The sequence below is a fragment of the Microdochium trichocladiopsis genome (genome assembly GCF_020744255.1).
Source record: "Microdochium trichocladiopsis strain MPI-CAGE-CH-0230 chromosome Unknown B0I36scaffold_4, whole genome shotgun sequence".
NCBI lineage: Eukaryota > Fungi > Ascomycota > Sordariomycetes > Xylariales > Microdochiaceae > Microdochium > Microdochium trichocladiopsis.
This window is the reverse complement of record NW_025763547.1, coordinates 2,931,555-2,948,572: the sequence shown is the minus strand read 5'-3', so window position 1 is coordinate 2,948,572 and position 17,018 is coordinate 2,931,555. Positions and strand designations below refer to the sequence as shown.

Genomic DNA, 17,018 nt, shown 5'->3' with positions numbered 1-17,018 from the left:
GCATAGTTCCTGTACACATGGTAAAGGCGACATGGCCTAGCACATCTGCTGCGCCATTCCTGACCAATATCTCCACAATTGACAAACAGAAGGAACGGCATGGCCAGACACTTGCCACTTGCGCACGTACTTTCCTGGCAGACGGTTTCCTGCAGATTGCATTCGCAACCTAGGGTCACTCTGGACACATGGGCTTCAAGGCATGCCGCCAATCACTGAATCAGCATAGCATCCCCCATGAAGACGATGAGTCGCCACTTCTATGAGCTGAGCAAGTCATGGCATCACGTAGTCGGTCCTTTAAACATCAGCTGCCAGGGACACAAAGCTGGTCTCGGCGTGATACTCGGCCCAAAACAGCGTGTGACAGCAGGTATCGACAAGACGATGCAAAGTGTCTAATGTTCAGATTATTTGCCTGCTCTGAGATGTTAAGTGACATATGGATGAATGTTCCAGTGTGACAGGGTTCTTGTTATGCAAACCTCCCGGCCAAACTGACTGGTAAGAGCTTTGACTTCTGCATGTACTGAGCAGTGCAGGCTTCGTGAGGGCGATGTACACTCGACATCCCACTTGCCGACTTATTCGGACACCTCTGTTGTGGCTGGAAGGCAAAACTGGTGTCATTCGCAGGAACTCCCATTGCATCTGCCTAAGATACAAATCAGGGATTCTGTGATATAGACATTTCCTCTGCTGCTGCATATCAGGGGTTTCCCCCCGATCTTCAGTTCTACAAAGTTCTGGCTTACACGGATGCTGGCATTAAGTTATTAAAGTGTGGGAAATCCGACTGCTATCAGTTGTGGTGCCCGCTGGTGTCCGAAAAAGTGGACCGAATAATTTCTGGGGTTGTGCTGCGATTGCGGACGTGATTGGCGCCTTGACTCACAAAAACACTGCGAGCCATATTTCACTGCTTGCAACACAAAGCCATTGTGAGTTGCATCCTCATCAATTGGCAAAGCCGGCACTCCAAGATGGCTCCAGGCGTGCCAGTCAGCAAGCTGTCCGCCCAGCTCGTGCTGCGGACCGCACCACGAGCCACGATCCCCACGGCCGTGTCCGGCCTGCGATGCTACTCGGCTCCGGTGTCCGGAACCATCCCCGCCGCGAAGAAGAAGTACGTGCCCACAGACGGCAAGTATCCCAAGGGCTTCAAGGTCTCGGGCACAATCGTCGGCGTCAAGCCAAACAACACCACCAAGCCGGACCTCGCCTTCATCACCTCGGACACGCCGTGTGCGGCCGCTGCCGTCTTCACCAAAAACAAGTTCCAGGCTGCTCCCGTCACCTTCAGCCGGGCGCTGCTCCAGAAGTCGAAGAACGCCGGCCTCCGTGGCGTCCTCATCAACTCGGGATGCGCCAATGCGGTCACTGGCAAGGGAGGCCTCGAGGATGCCGAGGCCATGGCCAAGGAGGCCGACAAGTCCCTCGGTGCGAGCGATGCCACCATCGTCATGAGCACAGGAGTCATTGGACAGAGGTGAGATATGACTCCGAGATGGGCAAGGCCTTTGAACTGACATGATTCCAGGTTACCGATACAAAAGATCTTGAACAACGTCCCCACCGCGCATAACGGCCTAGGAGATTCGCACAAGCACTGGATGTCGTGTGCTACAGCCATTTGCACCACGGATACATTTCCCAAGCTTATTTCCAAATCTTTCACCCTGCCCTCGTCACCGTCAGTCGAGTACAGAATCGCTGGCATGACCAAGGGCGCCGGCATGATCCACCCAAACATGGCCACGCTCTTGGGCGTCATGGCCACCGACGCCCCCGTCGCTCCTTCAATTATGCCCGCCCTCCTCAAGCGGGCAGTCGACAAGTCCTTCAACAGCATCACCATTGACGGCGACACCTCCACAAACGACACCGTGGCGCTCCTCGCCAACGGCGCCGCAGGCGGCAAGGAGATCTCGTCAGAGTCGTCTGCCGACTTCCAGGCCTTCCAGGAGATTGTGAGCGACTTCTCGACCGAGCTGGCCAAGCTGATCGTTCGGGACGGCGAGGGCGCCACAAAATTCGTCACGATCCGCGTCGTCGACTCTGCGAGCGAGGAGGTCGCCCGCACCATTGCCAGCACCATCGCCCGGTCTCCGCTCGTCAAGACCGCGCTGTACGGCAAGGACGCCAACTGGGGCCGCATCCTCTGTGCCACGGGATACTCGCTCATCTCGGAGCCCGGCCAGGCCGTCAACGAGGTCGAGTCGATTGTGCCAGAGAAGACAAATGTCTCATTCATCCCTGCGGACGGCAGCAAGGAGCTCAAGCTCCTCATCGACGGCGAGCCCGAGATGGTGGACGAGGCCCGCGCGGCTGAGATCCTGGAGCACGAGGACCTCGAGATCCTGGTGCGTCTTGGCACCGGCAACAAGGAGGCCACCTACTGGACTTGCGACTACAGCCACGAGTACATGTGAGTATTACGCTGGCATTAAACCTCATGATTTTCTTGTGGGCCTTGGCTAATTTGGTGACACGTACAGCACTATCAATGGCGACTACCGGACGTGAGAGCTAGTTGTGACTGAATTACAAATAAACAACCAGGACGACATTGGAGGGGCACACGCTCATGTAGACACTTTGTTTATGGCGATAAACACAATGAATTATTGTCTGGCAGAGAAATTTATGGCTTGTCAGAGCACAAAACAAAATTCCAATTTCCGTTATATAAAGACAGCTTGGTGGATTAAAAGCGAGAGCGTGCAATGGCTTGGTGATCTGTGCCTTTGGTCAGGTACCGGATGCTCGCGTGCAGACGGCATGTAGCCGACCCGGTCAGACCCTGACTTTTGTACTACGCTCGAATCTCCTCCAAGCACAGTGTGCGAACAAAGAACGAGAGAGACATGTTTGAAAGAAGAAAATACAGGAAGAGGGACACAGAAATGCTTGTGTGTAAGGAATCTGGCGAGTTGAGAAGATAGACATGTCTACACGGGCTGAAGGTGTACTTGGTGGGGTTGGGGAATGACGCTAAGCCTAGAGTAGTCACGCATTGAGCTCGACGCGTCAAAAGTTCCCCTCGCCAAAGTTCACTCGTTAATGGGTTTCTACATTGGCCAGCAATCACTAAAAGTACGTCAACGAGTCCGCTTACACCTTGTACGACCCCGAAAATACCAACCTTCCGATTGAGAGCGGGAGCAGACATATCCTTCGACAGGCAGAGACGACCGGGCCATTTTGAACGAAACATACTGGAAGAGAGGTCGAAATGCCCCCCGCAAAAGCAGTCGATGAGCCTGGCGAGTCGTCAACCTCGGCGGCCAAGAAGGCAGTGAGCGGAGCGACAAACGGGAATGCCACATACGAACTTCCATGGTAAGCCTGCTCGTCAGCGAGGGGGTCCCAATATCCTGTTCCGCTGTCTTGGTAGCTGACTGCCACTCCGCTGAACACACAGGGTCGAAAAATACCGACCAATCTTCCTTGACGATGTCGTCGGCAACACCGAAACAATCGAGCGGCTAAAGATCATCGCCAAGGACGGCAACATGCCGCACGTCATCATATCGGGGATGCCGGGAATCGGCAAGACGACGAGCGTGCTGTGCCTGGCGCGCCAGCTGCTCGGCGACGCCTACAAGGAGGCCGTGCTGGAGCTCAACGCCAGCGACGAGCGCGGCATCGACGTGGTGCGCAACCGGATCAAGGGCTTCGCGCAGAAGAAGGTGACGCTGCCCGCGGGGCGGCACAAGCTGGTCATCCTGGACGAGGCCGACAGCATGACGTCGGGCGCGCAGCAGGCGCTCCGCCGCACGATGGAGATCTACTCCAACACGACGCGGTTCGCGTTCGCGTGCAACCAGTCCAACAAGATCATCGAGCCGCTGCAGTCGCGCTGCGCGATCCTGCGGTACGCGCGGCTCACGGACGCGCAGGTCGTCAAGCGGCTCATGCAGATCATCGAGGCGGAAAAGGTGCAGTACAGCGACGACGGCCTGGCCGCCCTCGTCTTCAGCGCCGAGGGCGACATGCGGCAGGCCATCAACAACCTGCAGAGCACGTTTGCGGGCTTCGGTTTCGTCAGCGGCGACAACGTGTTCAAGGTGGTCGACAGCCCGCACCCGATCAAAGTGCAGGCCATGCTCAAGGCGTGCTACGAGGGCAACGTCGAGAGCGCGCTCGACACGCTGCGCGAGCTGTGGGATCTGGGATACTCGAGTCACGACATCATTAGCACCATGTTTAGAGTGACCAAGACCATGCCGACGCTCAGTGAGCACTCCAAGCTCGAGTTCATCAAGGAGATTGGCTTCACGCACATGAAGATCCTCGAGGGCGTGCAGACGCTTTTGCAGCTCAGCGGCTGCGTGGCTAGGCTGTGCAAGCTCAACATAGACCCAAAGAAGTTTGAGACCAAGGTTTAAACGGGGCGAGCGCACGAAAAACGGATTTGTAGATCATGCGACGGGTGGTTTCAAGGCATTGCACGGCGTTCTGAGACGGTGAATTTATACGGACGACTTTTGAGCTTTAAAAGAAATGTCCTTTCTAAAGAGGAAGACCCGAACCGAAACACGGCCTCGTGACTATAAGTGACTAAGCTTTACAAGAAGAAGAAACAGATCGTACAAGCTAGGGCATGTCTCGTCGAGACCTTTCTGCTGGCTCACTTCTTCGTCGACGACTCATCTGGCGGTGCCCTATGTTTTGCAAGTGACGGTGGCAGGAGGTCATCATCCTCGCCGAATTCGCGAGTAAACCTCTCCCATTCTGCGCGGTCTCTGTTTATCCGCCGCTGGATCCGGACTTGTTGTTCATATCGCCTCATCCTGGCGTCCGCCTCTATCATGCTGCCGAGGATCATGCCTGACATTTGTATGTAGCTGTATCTTGCATGTCAATTGGGCCACCCATGAACGCAGGATGCTGGGAACGCATGAAGTGAATTAGAATTATGGGGGAAGAAAACGACGACGTACACTTTGAACTGGATAGTGAACCCGCGATACATTGGCGAAAAAGCATATCCGAGCCCACCACATGCTGCCGAAAAGGCTCCCCATTTGAGCGCTCCATACCCGGCGCCCTTGGCGGCTTCCCACTGGGCCTGCTCTATCTCTGCCGTGTCCAGGACGCCCATGGTGTAGATGAGGTTGGTGACGGGAGAAAATGCGATTGGCTCCTCAAGTAAATGCTGAAATGCGACAGATACGTGGTTGGATCTGATTCCTACTTGGATTGAGCTTCACAACAACGTCAAATCGACGGCTCAACAAGGGCTGGCTTCAATTGACAGAAGCGATTGGTCGGCTGACCATTAAGGTGTCTCGTTTGGGGCAGCTTGTGCTTGACGTTGTTCCAGATGTCGTTCGATGAAGCAGAAAGCTTCGCGGCGCTGGAGCTGTGGTGGGGGCCCCGGGATTCGAGGGTGCTGCTGAAGCGGCGATCGGGGTTTGCTCCTGCCATTCCAGTGGATCTCCTCCGCACCTGCCTCTGAAGAAGGCACTAAACAGCTCCTGGCGCAGCGTCCCAAATGCTGCGTCATCGACACTCCTCAGCATCAAATCATTGGCTAGCTGTCTCGCATTCGCAGTTTTACGTCGAGGTCGACATTCATGCATCTTCACTTCAAAATACCGCCACAACCATTTTGTTGGAACACGATCGATAGCCAGAAAGCTCACAGCTCTTGACAGACGAACCGGCCTGGCCGCGACACTTTCACATAGAGGTGCCTGCGAGATGAGGCATATGTCTTCCATTGAACCAGAGACCACGTTATCCTAAAAACCAGCACCCTCCTCAGTGTTGTGCTGCTTTTTCCGGAATGGCCACGGATATGCGTTCCTGGTCCGCCAACTCATGCGTGCGAACCTGTTCCTCGAGCTCGTGAACCGGCCGAGAGTGTGCCTCTGGTATCCAGACTGACACTGGACTTTGCGAGCCATCGGAAGACCTGGGCCAGTTGCTGCCCCACGCAGATGAAGGAGACTCGGCACTGCCGTCCTCAGAGCTGCCTTTGGCCGAGGACGCCTGCCACTTCTCCTCGTCTACTCGCGCCTGGCGGCGACGCAGCAAGACCACGAACAGCAAGAATCCTGCGATGGCCGACACGCCCAGGCCGATGCCTACGCCCACGCCAATCTTGGCCTGCAGCGTCAAGCCGCCTTGCGACTGCAGCTCGGCCGTCGTCACATTGGACTTGCCCAAGACCCTCGCATCCTCCCACTGGCTGTTGGATGACCGATACGCGGCCACCATGTGACCACCACTCATGTAGTAGAGCCACGCCTCTCCCGTAAGTATGCTGTACGTCGCACCGAGCTCGCTGTTGCGGCTGTCTGCGGGCGGCCATACAGACGCGTTCTGTGCGGGAGCCATTCGCCAGCTCTCTCCCACTTGTTCCACCTGGTGCACCAGAGCATCTGTGCCGATATAGAAAATGCTGCTCTTGTTGGCACTGTCGATCGTGTACCATATCGACGTGGTGTTGCCGTCCCAAGCCTCCAGAGTCCATGAAGCATCAACGGTGGTGTTGAGTGCGAACTCTGTCGAGTTGGTGGAGTCAGACGGCAAGGATTTGACAAGTGTAGAACTGTTCGAAAGAGTAGTAACGTTCTCGAGAGGCGTTGGGAAGGTGCCTAGCGAATCGTAGGTCAGTCATCGCTCTTTCTCTTTTCTCCCTCCCCGTGCTCGTGGTATCTGCGAGACTTACTGAGTTCCCAGGTCACGTTGTTGTGTAGCCGTGCGACTTCGATTTCGTGCTCACCCCTTGGCCTGGCAATGTGGATGTCTTCTGGCGTTGTCCATGCCGCGCTGATGGCGGACCCTTGAGCTCCGTCGTGAGAAACAACCCCGTCGTACTTCCACACGCCCTGTATGGCGCTATAGCTCAGAGCACATGTCGAGTTGTTGTTGTCCTGATAGTAGACGCGAAAGCCTGCGTTTCTGCTGAGGATGACTGATGCCAAGCCGGTGTTTGGCCGTACCCCAGGAGTGATGTAAGATATAATCCACTGCCCCATGGAATCGAATTGGCCATCCGCGTTACACATCCAAAGACTGTGGACGATGGCATTGTCCTTGGTCTGGTGCTGAATCGCAGCCTGAGAGTTGTCCCCAGTCAGATCTAATGACCGGCCTGGGAGCTCAAAAGCAGCAACTTACCCATTGGTCGCCGTCCTCTGACCACCATCCGACAGCCGCGAGCCTCGATTTCCTCCGGGGCAGCAGCCTCTTGTCTATGTCTAGGGCACTTGATACGTCGTTGGGGAATATCGTCGAGCCGTTGCTGTTGCATCTGCTGGAAAATATAATCCCCGAGGCATCATCCTGCATGATCACCTGTGGCGCATACACGTCCGGATTCCAGACAGCAATGGCGCCAGCCTGTGCCAATCCAACCAACAGTGTCCATGATGCGGCGAAGATGACAGTCGCCCGAACCAGTCGGCACGCCATGTCGACAGAGGCGATTGTGTGTCGTGTAAGACTTGGTGGATGCGCATTCACCAGATAGAATTTTGGATGGGTCGGCCCCTATTCTGTTCTTGTAGCTTGTTCGACCCTCACAACGAGCGACTCGCCCCGGGTGGCCGCAACGGTTAGCATGGCCACGACACTTCTCCAAGCCAGCCACACTATGTATGATCCTGGAAATCTCCGCCAGCGGACTACCCTGAAAGCAACTAGCTCGCAGAACGTCAACAGCTTGGATTGGCCATGCCACTGCGCCTCTCTGCTCGGCACCCTGCCCGTGCCGACTCATGCAGCTGGGCAGCAAGGATGCGGCATTTGGTGGTTGGCCCAAACTTTTACGGCTTTGCGAGCAGGGATGCTGTTCGGCAGTTCGACCCCTGCAAATCATGGCTTCCTGGGTCCTTGCCCGCTGTGAAAACCGAATCCGGACCCCTACAGCGGTGTTGCCGGTGTGGGCAGCTCATGGCTTACCCACCCTCGCCCACCTGTCACAATCCCATCTCCAGCTTCTTAGACAGTCCAGTCCTCAGATTCCAAATACCGACCAAATCGATATACATCCTTGCTAGTGCGCAAAGTCATGGGAATAATCACCGCTCATAATTCGGTACATCCCGCACTTAGCTACAAGGCTTTTGTTTGTGGGAGGCGCGCGACGAGCTATTTCGACGACGGCAACTCCCGTTTTTTGAGACAGGAGCCATGGCTTATATTGATGTCTCACATGCAGGTGATCTGTAGCGAACACGAGCATAGCGAGAGGAGGTCCCGGAGGATATCTACCGTTGACACCAACCACTTGAGGCGATTGTTCTCTCGACCGGTGGTAGGGCTGTGGCCACGTCGCTAGGGTATCCTTGCAGGTGCAGAATGCGGCATGCTGACTGATCACCGCCAGTCCTAGCCATGGAGCCAACCCTAGCAGTCAATGGGCGATGGTGAGTGGCCAGAGTGATACGCAGTGTCTCTATCACGGGTCATGTTTTCCCACTGACTCGCAGGGAGATACTGCGCCCTGCACACCTTCCGGGCCGAGTTGCGGCGACGGATAAAAACGAGGGTATGCGGGCAGGCGTGCAGGTCCAGCCGGTGAGCCTCTCGACTGTCGACTCTGGCCACCTGCAGCCTTTGGAAGGTTGCAAGTGATAATTAATGTAACCAGTCCAATACACCACCACCAGGGAGGAGTCAGACCACCTGCGAGTAAGCTGCCTCCAAGGACTTGTCCCAGCCAACTGCGCAGTGGTTTTCCCCTCCCTGTGCGTGAGCACATTATACCGTGCGGGCTTTGTCCGACCACGCAGCTTCCAAACCTAGACAACCATCTTGACAAGCCTAGCATTGCCTAGCACATCTTGGCCGCCAAGCAAGTAGACTGCCTGCTTAATGCCAGCGTGCGAACATCTCAGCCCTCTGGCTAGTTACGTGGGGATCCTGCACCGGCGGGGTCTTGCTGACGCCAGCCAGATCCACGCTCAGCCCTTTTTGCAAGCATACCTCCCAGGATCAACCTGTGAGGCAGTTCCATGGGGTTTCCTGGAGAAGATTTTGAGAACGCCCCCTCGGCCCCCCTCGCCTATTCTGTCCAGTTACGTGCATAGCTGTACGCTGCATCACGCCACTCCCGCCAGTACTCCTGGTCATTAGTCTGGGTTTTTGCATCGACGTGAGATAGCATGTGTCCCCCTGCCACCACGCGACGACGGGAGGCCTGCTTTTCCCATGGCCTGGGCCACCCCGGCGGTAGGCTCTCCCTCCCCAGCTTTGCTGTCAGAGCCGCAGCCAGCAATGTCCTGCTTCCTTCGGAACCGAACGGCCGGATCCGGTCCCAATGACGGGAGAAGAGCAAGGGAACAGGCATTCCATCCTGCCAATGCTTGTTTGGATATATAGGCGCGGAAGTGCGGAGAAAGCATGCACCATCTGATGAAGTCATGCTGCCTGCCTGCTGGTATACTTGATGACTGTGTATACCGGGGAAAGACGCTCTTATGTCATAATCCCAAACAGGCTGAGCGAAGCAGGTCTTCTTTATGCTCACAAAACACATTAGTCCTCTCGTATTGCGTTACCAAAGTCTAAGCAGAATGGCATGATCAATGGACCTCCACACTGTTGTCTGTTTGTGACCTAGCCGTTAGATCGTGGACGTTTGCGTGGGGTTGGTACGTCAATAATGGAGGCACAGTATCATGATGTCGTGTCACGTCTTTGCCTGGACAGACCATATACGGACAGTCAGTACGTCAGAGCCAGCCTGTAGATTGTGGTCAAATATTCTTTTCTCCATCTCTCTAAGTGTTTGATTGAGTTCCACATTTGTGTCTTTTCGTTACTGTCAACACGGGACACGCTCCAGGAGATCCGCGAGCATATCGCCGCTGCCTTCTATATAGCTGAGTAGGCTCAAGAAAAGTCGACTGAAAAGTCGGCACTAATCTTGGCGCCAACGCGGCCGAGAACGGCAAACGCGGCACGGCCACCCTCAGCCTTGTGGAAGTCTAGACTGACTGGGGTCTTGTTGCCCCCGCTCTCAATCTCAACCTCCTTCTTGCTCGACCATTTGGACGGGGCATTGACGAAAATGATCTTGTCGACAGCCACGTTGTCAAATTGCTTGAGCCAGCTGCCCTTCTTGACGCTGCTCGCATCGCGACCACCAGCGTTGGCTGAGGTGAAGGTGGAGCCGTCGAGCGTGAAAGTCTTGTGCACGAACTGGCCGCTCTCATAATCGAAAGAGTCGCCATCGTCGACGTACAGCTCGCCCTCAGCTTTGCCGTCCTTGCCGATGACGACGACAAGGGTGTAATCGTCAAACTTCATGAGCTGTGAGGACCGTCGAGGGATGTCGCGGCGGGGGAAGATGTGGCCACCACGCATCAGGACGGGGATAGACTCCAGGGGGGCGTCAACGGTGACATGCTTGCCCTTGTGAGTGGCCAGCTTCTTATAGGTGAAGTAATCAAAGTAAAGCTCGTCATCAGGGATGAAGATATCTGCAGATGTCTTGTCCTTCTCGACGACGGGCTTGACTAAAAGACCTGTGGAGCCGACGAAGAACTGGTCGTCGATATCGAAACCAGCCTCCTCGCTAGGGTGTGTCCAGTACATCGGGCGGACAATGGGGCTACCATCCTGATTGGCGTGGAAGAAGGCCGTGTACCATGCAGGCAGCAGCGCGTACCGTAGACGCAGAGCAGCGGTGATGATTGAACGGTGCGGTTCTGCAAGCAGATAAGGCTCGCGGCGCCGGGCATCAATGTGCGCGTGTCCGCGGAAGAATGGGTAAAAGGCACCAGCCTGGAACCAACGAGCTTGCAGGTCAAGCTCAGGATTGCCAAAGAAACCGCCAACATCGGCTCCAGCAAAGGGGAAGCCTGAGATGCCCTGCGCCAGGATCATGGGCACGGCAGCGCCTAGATGCTCCCAGCTGGCCTGGTTATCGCCTGTCCACATGGCACCGAGGCGCTGCGAGCCAGAGTAGAAGGACCGTGTAAGCACAAACGGACGACGCAGCTCGCCCTTCTCGCGGGACAAGAGCGCCGTGTACGTCGCGTTGTGGAAGGTCATGCCATTGATGTTGTGCACGTCGCGGTGCTCCCAGCCGCCGTGATGCAGATTATCCTTGGGCATTGTCACCTCAGGACCGTTGAACACTGATGGCTCGTTCATGTCATTCCAGACGAAGGTGTTCTTCATAGTGCCCTTGAAGCTGGCATACTTGAAGAGGGAGGTCCACCATTCAATGGCGGCCGGGTTGAAGGCGTCGATCCAGTGCGAGGAGCCGGGCCAGCACCAGCCGTCAAAGTCCTTGCCCTCCTTGTTCTTCACCGCCAGGCCTTTCGACTTGAGCTCGTCCGACACGTGGTAGCCGCCCACGTTCTTGATGTGCGGGTCAATGATGGTTACGAGCTTCCTGCCGTGGGCATCGAGCTGCTCGCCCATAGAGATCGGGTCCTTAAACATGTCGGACTGCCATGTGAAGTACTTCTTGTCATCGGTGTACTCGATGTCAAGCCAGATGACATCGTAGGGGATGTTGAACTTGTCAAACTTGCGGTCGACCTCCTTGACATCGTCGTCGGAGACGTAGTTCCAGCGGCACTGGTGGTAGCCAATGGCGAACTCCTGGGGCATCGCTGTGGTGCCGGTGAGTTCGGTGTAGCTCTTGAGGACATCGCGTGGGCTTGGGCCGAGGAAGACAAAGATGTCCATCAGACCGCTCTCAGAGATCCAGTGGGTGTGCGTGTTGGTCTTCGCTCCAATGCCGAGCGCAAGAGGGTTCTTCGCTTCCTTGGCCTTGGTGATGTCGACCCAGGTTTCTGCCGCGTTGAGCCAGAACACTCCAACAGTTGAGTCCTTGCGCTGCGCCTGCATGAACGGGATGGCGCCATAAAGGGTCATGGGGCTATTGAGGATGTACTCGAACACATCAGAGTTGTAGAGTCTGTACGGTTCCTCAAAGTTGCCCTCGCCGCCACGTGTTTCACGAAGCGACATGGGACCAGTGTGCTCTGGAATGCCGTAGACATGCTCATAGCCGTGGAAGGTGATGTCAAGAGCAACGCTCTCGGGACCACGGGGTTTCGAATCGGTGTTTCCACCAAAAGTCTCGTCCCACCAAGTGCTCTCGTCATTGGAGGGGGCAGGCTCAGAGGTGTTGCCTTCACCGGACTCCTCGCCTTCAGGCTTGGTGGTCTTCTCCAGCTTGGGACGCCAGTGCTCCATGTTCATGAAGCCCCGGTCGTTCAGCTTGACTTGCGTAACGCCATCACGCTTGAAAGCGACAGTAAAGGGACTGTATGTAATGTCCGCCTCGAAAGCAGCATTGGGTCCGTATGTGATCTTGATGCCGGCATCGCCCTGGGAAGCAATTGTGGCTTCCGAGTCTACGTCCAGCCCACCAACAATGGCCCAGCCCTCTGCCTCATTATAGCGCTCTTTCCTAGCCTGGCTGCCGTGGCGGAGCTCAATGCTTTTCTGCTGTCGAAGCTTCTCGTCGACGGTGACACGCGCGGTACCAGACTTGAGGAAGGATACCGTCAATGGGAGTTCGACGGTCGCGCCTTGGTCGTCAATCGCCTTCAGCACGATGGCATTGAGGCTGCCGTCCTTGAATGAGACCTGCTCGGGAAGGACCTTGTATGGGGATGCCCATGCCGAGCCATGGGAAGCGACGTTGTCGGCGTATGCTCGATTTCGCTTGCAGAACCCTGACTGTTCGCACTTCTTGAAGTCGTTTTCCTTGACCGCGACTACAATTGGGTCAGATCAGCGTGGTGAATGATGGCTTTTGAGTGTCCGTACCTGCTGGTGACAGTAAGACGCAAATCAATCCCAGAACAAAGAGGAAAGCTGCCCATGGCCTCGACGAGAAGCGAAGAGTAGCCATGGTGACGGCTCGACGCTGCCAGAGCGCTGTCGGTTGTTATGGTGCGGCTCTGCTCTGGCGAAAATAGCCGTCGTCTGAGCAAGAAGTATGAGATAGCACAGCGAAAGTGCTTCCAGAAAGGACCCTCTGCGCTGCAGATTCAGGACTGGGAGAGGATGGCAGAAAGTGCTCTGCGCTCGTGTGAGATGGCCTTTGGCTGGAGGGGATGTTTACAGCTGTCCCAAGCTCCAGCCCTGGCGTGCAAGATGGAGACCCCAGACGGCCTGGCCCAGCAATGACCGCATGGCCCCTGGCTGCTCCAGAAGTGGGGCCGGCCAGTTGCCAGCGCACCACAAGCCTCCGTGTGGCGGATAAGAGTAGCACCATTCCTGCTTCAGCCACACATTGGCTGCCCGTCTGGGGGCTGCAAGGCAAGCAGATGGAAGACCGAACAGGACATCTCATGATTCCATGTTAGCAGATATATTAGATTGTGTTGGATTGCATGCAGGCGTAGTGATGATGGTGCTCGTAGGTCAGAGTTGTGAGATCCAGTCAGGGACAACCAGGCACGGGAGGCACTAGGCTGGTAACCACCAATGACTGTCGACTTTCACCAAGGTGGAGGATCTATTCGATTCGACACTCCTTTTCAACAGGTGCACCCGTGGGCGGCCCTACTTGGCACATGCTGAGATTCAATTGACTCCTTGCGGCACGTACACACACCGCCTGTAGCCCAGAAGGAGACTCTCCCACGATATCGGTGCTGACACGGGTATCCTGCGCCGTCCGTCTGACGACATTCAGTGGTCAGAAGAAGCATCTCCAGAGCTTCGACAAAGCACTGCAATAGCCTATGCCCACGGGACCAAACCTCAGCCTCTCCAGTCTCACTCAGCACCCGAAATAAACCGTGCAGCGAGATCTAGACCACGGACGACGTGCCGTATCTACAAGGCCTCTACAGTACCACCTACAATGGCCGATCCCGTCGAAGCTCGCGCTCACGCAGCCAATGAGAACACCCCACCGCCGCAAAAAGGGGACCTGCGCGACCACCATTCGCAGCCGCCGCATCGACAGCACCAGCAACCACGCCAGCAGCTGCCCTTGCCCCGCCACCCCGCTCTGTATCTCGCGGCCTTAATTTTTCTCCTGCTCCTCCCAGCCAACATTAACCTCTTCCGATCCTCCTCCACCTTGCCCTCTACACCACAGTACTCGTTCACGACTCCAATCCAGGAATCAATCCCCAAAATCAACACAATGGCTACCGAGCAGACGTAAGCGAGGGCACTCTCCGACATGGGTCCTCATCCAGCTAGCTAACCCCTCCAATAGCTTCATTGCCATCAAGCCTGACGGCGTCCAGGTACGCGTTGCACCGCTCTTTGCAGCCGGTTGAAACATAAGACTAACGTTCATCTCAACAGCGTGGCCTCGTTGGACCCATCATCCAGCGCTTCGAGCAGCGCGGGTACGAACTCTGACACCCTCCCAAGATTGCGTACAAGAACATGCCCACGACTAACACGAAATCTCGTGCTTCAGCTTCAAGCTTGCCGCTATCAAGCTCGTCACCCCCGGCAAGGCTCACCTTGAGCAGCACTACGCTGACCTCAAGGACAAGCCTTTCTTCGCTGGCCTCGTTGAGTGTACGCCTCCGATCACGCCTACATGACCGCCTGGGAAGACCGCTACTAACAATCTGTCGATAGACATGAACTCCGGCCCCATCGTCGCCATGGTCTGGGAGGGTCTCGATGCCGTCAAGACCGGCCGTGGTATGTCCCTCTCTCTTCATGCTCTTGCTTTTATAGCCAACTCCATCGCTAACTGATGTCCATAGTCCTCCTCGGCGCCACCAACCCCCTCGCCTCCGCCCCCGGCACCATCCGTGGCGACTACAGCTTGGCTGTTGGCCGCAACGTCTGCCACGGCTCCGACAGCGTCGAGAGCGCCAAGAAGGAGATTGCTCTCTGGTTCAAGGATGGCGAGGTTGTCAGCTGGAACAGCCACTCTGCTCCCTGGCTCTACGAGTAAGCGATGCCACCTCGATAATGAAAATCGATCGAGCGGTATCGTCGACAACGTACATACGGGACACTTGAAAATGAATAAAAAGTAAAAGTTCTGGCGGCGCGTCAGCCAGCCGACCACAACATACTCACCGTCTTCTCGCATTTGTGATCGTTGCATATTCCGCCTTGATTCTCTCCCGAAGTGGCAAATATCTTTGTTGTTCTTCCCTCTCGAGCGTCAATGTTCGTTCTTTTGCATTTTTCTAGTTTATCTGGGGTTCTATGAGCGGCGTATGATCACTTAGTTTCTACTTAGCAGCAGTCGGTCCACCCCGTACAAACCGCCACATTCTCGAAAAGACCCTAGCGCCTGAGGGCGTCAGCCAGACGCTCAGTGCCAGCCTCGCGGGCAGCAGCATCTTAGTGATAGCATACGCGGCAGCAAACTGAATCGACGTCTTGTACCCCGTGTCGATGTTGTCAAAAGTGACCACCTTCTTTACAGCATGCCAAGTCGTCGTGGCGACCTTGCCGGCCGTGCTCTGGTCCTTGGTCTTGGCCTCCTCGTGAGCCTCGACAGCACTGGCGCTTTTGCCGTCTCCCTCCCTGGCGCCGCCAGCTTTGTTTTTAGACGAAAAGCCGAACCAGCCTGCCTTCTCCTTCTGCTGCTCCTGCTGCTCCTGCTGCTGTCTTGCATGCGCGGCGGGCTGGTGCTGATGCTGGTGCTGAACCTCCTCCTCCAGCTCCCCCTCTAACTTCCGCCCGCCCTCGACGCCCTCCGCGCCGCCCATCCCGAACCAGCCCTTCTTGCGGAAGTAGCCAGCGTACTTGCGCACTCCCTCGAGCGCCCATGCCGCCCAGGGGCCCGCGACCCACGCCGTGGGGACCCAGTCCATGTACACGAACAGGCTCATGAAGCCGAAGAGCGGGAGGATGGCGGTGATCTCATGGATAATGAGGACTGTTTTTGTTTTCAACCAATTCGAAAGTTCATCGTTAGCAATGTCAAGGGAACCAGTAACCAGGGGACTCATCTCACCCCAGTCTACATGACAGGAGGGGGAATTCGCAGTACGTGAAATAACGCCAACGGAGAGAGAGAGGGGGGGGTGGGGGTGGCAATAAAAAACCTACAGGAGACAACATGCGACCCGGGCGATTTGATCATGTTCTCGAGCGGCCCGCGCAGCCGCCGTCCGATAAACGAGGGCATGAACCGCAGAGAGCTGTTGGCTATCCGCTCTGCGGTCGCGCGGCGCCGGGCTTCCTTAGCTGCCTGTGCAGTTGCGGCATTGCTGAAGGAAGAGGAGGAGGTTGAGGGTGCGGGGTTTGTGGTGGATGAGGCTGGTGGTGACCGGGCCGGTGGTTCGGGGCGTGGTGGTGGTGTTGTTTGTGACGAGTTGTACCGACCACGCTGTGGGAGCGGTCGTCGGGGGCGCCAGAAGGAGCTGCGGACTGCTTGGGAGGAGCGGGCCGGTAGAAGGAATTGGCCCGGACCCGTTGCTTGGGAGGTTGCTGTGGTGGTTGAATACGCGTGTGCTTGCTGTCGCCATGATAGGCGTGCGGCGGTCGCGAGGGTTGCCATGACGGCGGTGGGAGTCAACGTTGAGGTTTGGCTGCGTGGTGCGTGGGAAAGCAGGACCGTGCCAGGTTGCTGAGGAGTCAGGAATTCGCTGTATTGCAGTGGTCCCTAGATGATGACGAAAGAGCAAAGTGAGCTCGACACGTTATATCTCTTCAAAGCCGCATCGTGAGCGAACGATTGTGGTGCCGTTGGTGGGTTGCTCGGCGTTGGTGAGCATTGCCGGCGAAGAATGTTTTACAAGCAGTGACGCGCTTCGTGGGCGATGACGTTGTAGAACGGGAGCGCTCTGGGCTTTCATAGTGGGTGGATCAACCTTGGCCGCCCGCCATTGAGCTGCCAAGCATTCGCTCTACCTGATAGTAGCCTCCCGAACCAGATATTGCCGCCTCAAAGAATCTTGCTGATCCATTGGATTATGATATGCTACACTAACACTGCTCATTGTTGATCTACCGTACTGGCTCTGGTACTAAAATTGCAACTAACGAACAGCGAAAGTCCATGGCTGCATGCGAGCTGACAGGACCCGCCAATATCGCGAGGCCATCAAGTGCGGGGGCCTGCCGGTGCGGAACTTCGGGTACGGGACACT

At 56.2% G+C, this 17,018-nt stretch overlaps 6 protein-coding genes across 6 annotated transcripts; 2 read left to right on the top strand and 4 right to left on the bottom strand.

Moving 5' to 3' along the window:
* Window positions 1-17: 17 nt before the first annotated feature.
* Window positions 18-4,391, top strand: B0I36DRAFT_373714 (DNA replication factor C-like protein; the record flags this gene model as incomplete). The annotated part of the gene is made up of 4 exons (XM_046160218.1): window positions 18-126; window positions 1,048-1,489; window positions 1,541-2,428; window positions 3,425-4,391. 4 exons carry the CDS (start codon window positions 18-20, stop codon window positions 4,389-4,391), a joined length of 2,406 nt encoding a protein of 801 aa, XP_046014327.1.
* A 121-nt stretch (window positions 4,392-4,512) lies between these two features.
* Window positions 4,513-5,195, bottom strand: B0I36DRAFT_109789 (uncharacterized protein). The gene is made up of 2 exons (XM_046147861.1): window positions 4,947-5,195; window positions 4,513-4,850 (listed from the first exon to the last, which is right to left on the bottom strand). Exons 1-2 carry the CDS (start codon window positions 5,105-5,107, stop codon window positions 4,634-4,636), a joined length of 378 nt encoding a protein of 125 aa, XP_046014326.1. The 5' UTR covers window positions 5,108-5,195; the 3' UTR covers window positions 4,513-4,633.
* A 279-nt stretch (window positions 5,196-5,474) lies between these two features.
* B0I36DRAFT_109807 (uncharacterized protein) lies at window positions 5,475-7,558 on the bottom strand. The gene is made up of 3 exons (XM_046147863.1): window positions 7,135-7,558; window positions 6,683-7,073; window positions 5,475-6,608 (listed from the first exon to the last, which is right to left on the bottom strand). The coding sequence occupies exons 1-3, from the start codon at window positions 7,426-7,428 to the stop codon at window positions 5,770-5,772; spliced, it is 1,524 nt and encodes a 507-aa protein (XP_046014325.1). The 5' UTR covers window positions 7,429-7,558; the 3' UTR covers window positions 5,475-5,769.
* Window positions 7,559-9,852: 2,294 nt separating this feature from the next.
* B0I36DRAFT_362154 (family 31 glycosyl hydrolase) lies at window positions 9,853-12,838 on the bottom strand (the record flags this gene model as incomplete). Its single annotated transcript, XM_046158606.1, has 2 exons — window positions 9,853-12,701; window positions 12,754-12,838. 2 exons carry the CDS (start codon window positions 12,836-12,838, stop codon window positions 9,853-9,855), a joined length of 2,934 nt encoding a protein of 977 aa, XP_046014324.1.
* A 1,087-nt stretch (window positions 12,839-13,925) lies between these two features.
* B0I36DRAFT_321562 (nucleoside diphosphate kinase) lies at window positions 13,926-14,984 on the top strand. Its single transcript, XM_046153724.1, has 6 exons — window positions 13,926-14,103; window positions 14,162-14,192; window positions 14,254-14,297; window positions 14,372-14,475; window positions 14,539-14,604; window positions 14,670-14,984. The coding sequence occupies exons 1-6, from the start codon at window positions 14,087-14,089 to the stop codon at window positions 14,861-14,863; spliced, it is 456 nt and encodes a 151-aa protein (XP_046014323.1). The 5' UTR covers window positions 13,926-14,086; the 3' UTR covers window positions 14,864-14,984.
* A 23-nt stretch (window positions 14,985-15,007) lies between these two features.
* On the bottom strand, window positions 15,008-16,824 carry B0I36DRAFT_109722 (uncharacterized protein). Its single transcript, XM_046147859.1, has 2 exons — window positions 15,976-16,824; window positions 15,008-15,802 (listed from the first exon to the last, which is right to left on the bottom strand). The coding sequence occupies exons 1-2, from the start codon at window positions 16,424-16,426 to the stop codon at window positions 15,150-15,152; spliced, it is 1,104 nt and encodes a 367-aa protein (XP_046014322.1). The 5' UTR covers window positions 16,427-16,824; the 3' UTR covers window positions 15,008-15,149.
* Window positions 16,825-17,018: the final 194 nt, after the last annotated feature.

Coding starts and splice junctions, on each gene's coding strand:
- B0I36DRAFT_321562 (XM_046153724.1), top strand. Junction 14,193..14,253: donor TCAAGCCTGACGGCGTCCAG/GTACGCGTTGCA, acceptor TCATCTCAACAG/CGTGGCCTCGTTGGACCCAT. Junction 14,476..14,538: donor CTTCGCTGGCCTCGTTGAGT/GTACGCCTCCGA, acceptor ATCTGTCGATAG/ACATGAACTCCGGCCCCATC.
- B0I36DRAFT_109789 (XM_046147861.1), bottom strand. CDS start 5,107: ATGGGCGTCCTGGACACGGCAGAGATAGAGCAGGCCCAGTGGGAAGCC. Junction 4,851..4,946: donor TTCACTATCCAGTTCAAAGT/GTACGTCGTCGT, acceptor TGCAAGATACAG/CTACATACAAATGTCAGGCA.
- B0I36DRAFT_109807 (XM_046147863.1), bottom strand. CDS start 7,428: ATGGCGTGCCGACTGGTTCGGGCGACTGTCATCTTCGCCGCATCATGG. Junction 7,074..7,134: donor CAGAGGACGGCGACCAATGG/GTAAGTTGCTGC, acceptor GACAACTCTCAG/GCTGCGATTCAGCACCAGAC. Junction 6,609..6,682: donor CAACGTGACCTGGGAACTCA/GTAAGTCTCGCA, acceptor ACGATTCGCTAG/GCACCTTCCCAACGCCTCTC.
- B0I36DRAFT_109722 (XM_046147859.1), bottom strand. CDS start 16,426: ATGGCAACCCTCGCGACCGCCGCACGCCTATCATGGCGACAGCAAGCA. Junction 15,803..15,975: donor CGGGTCGCATGTTGTCTCCT/GTAGGTTTTTTA, acceptor AAACAAAAACAG/TCCTCATTATCCATGAGATC.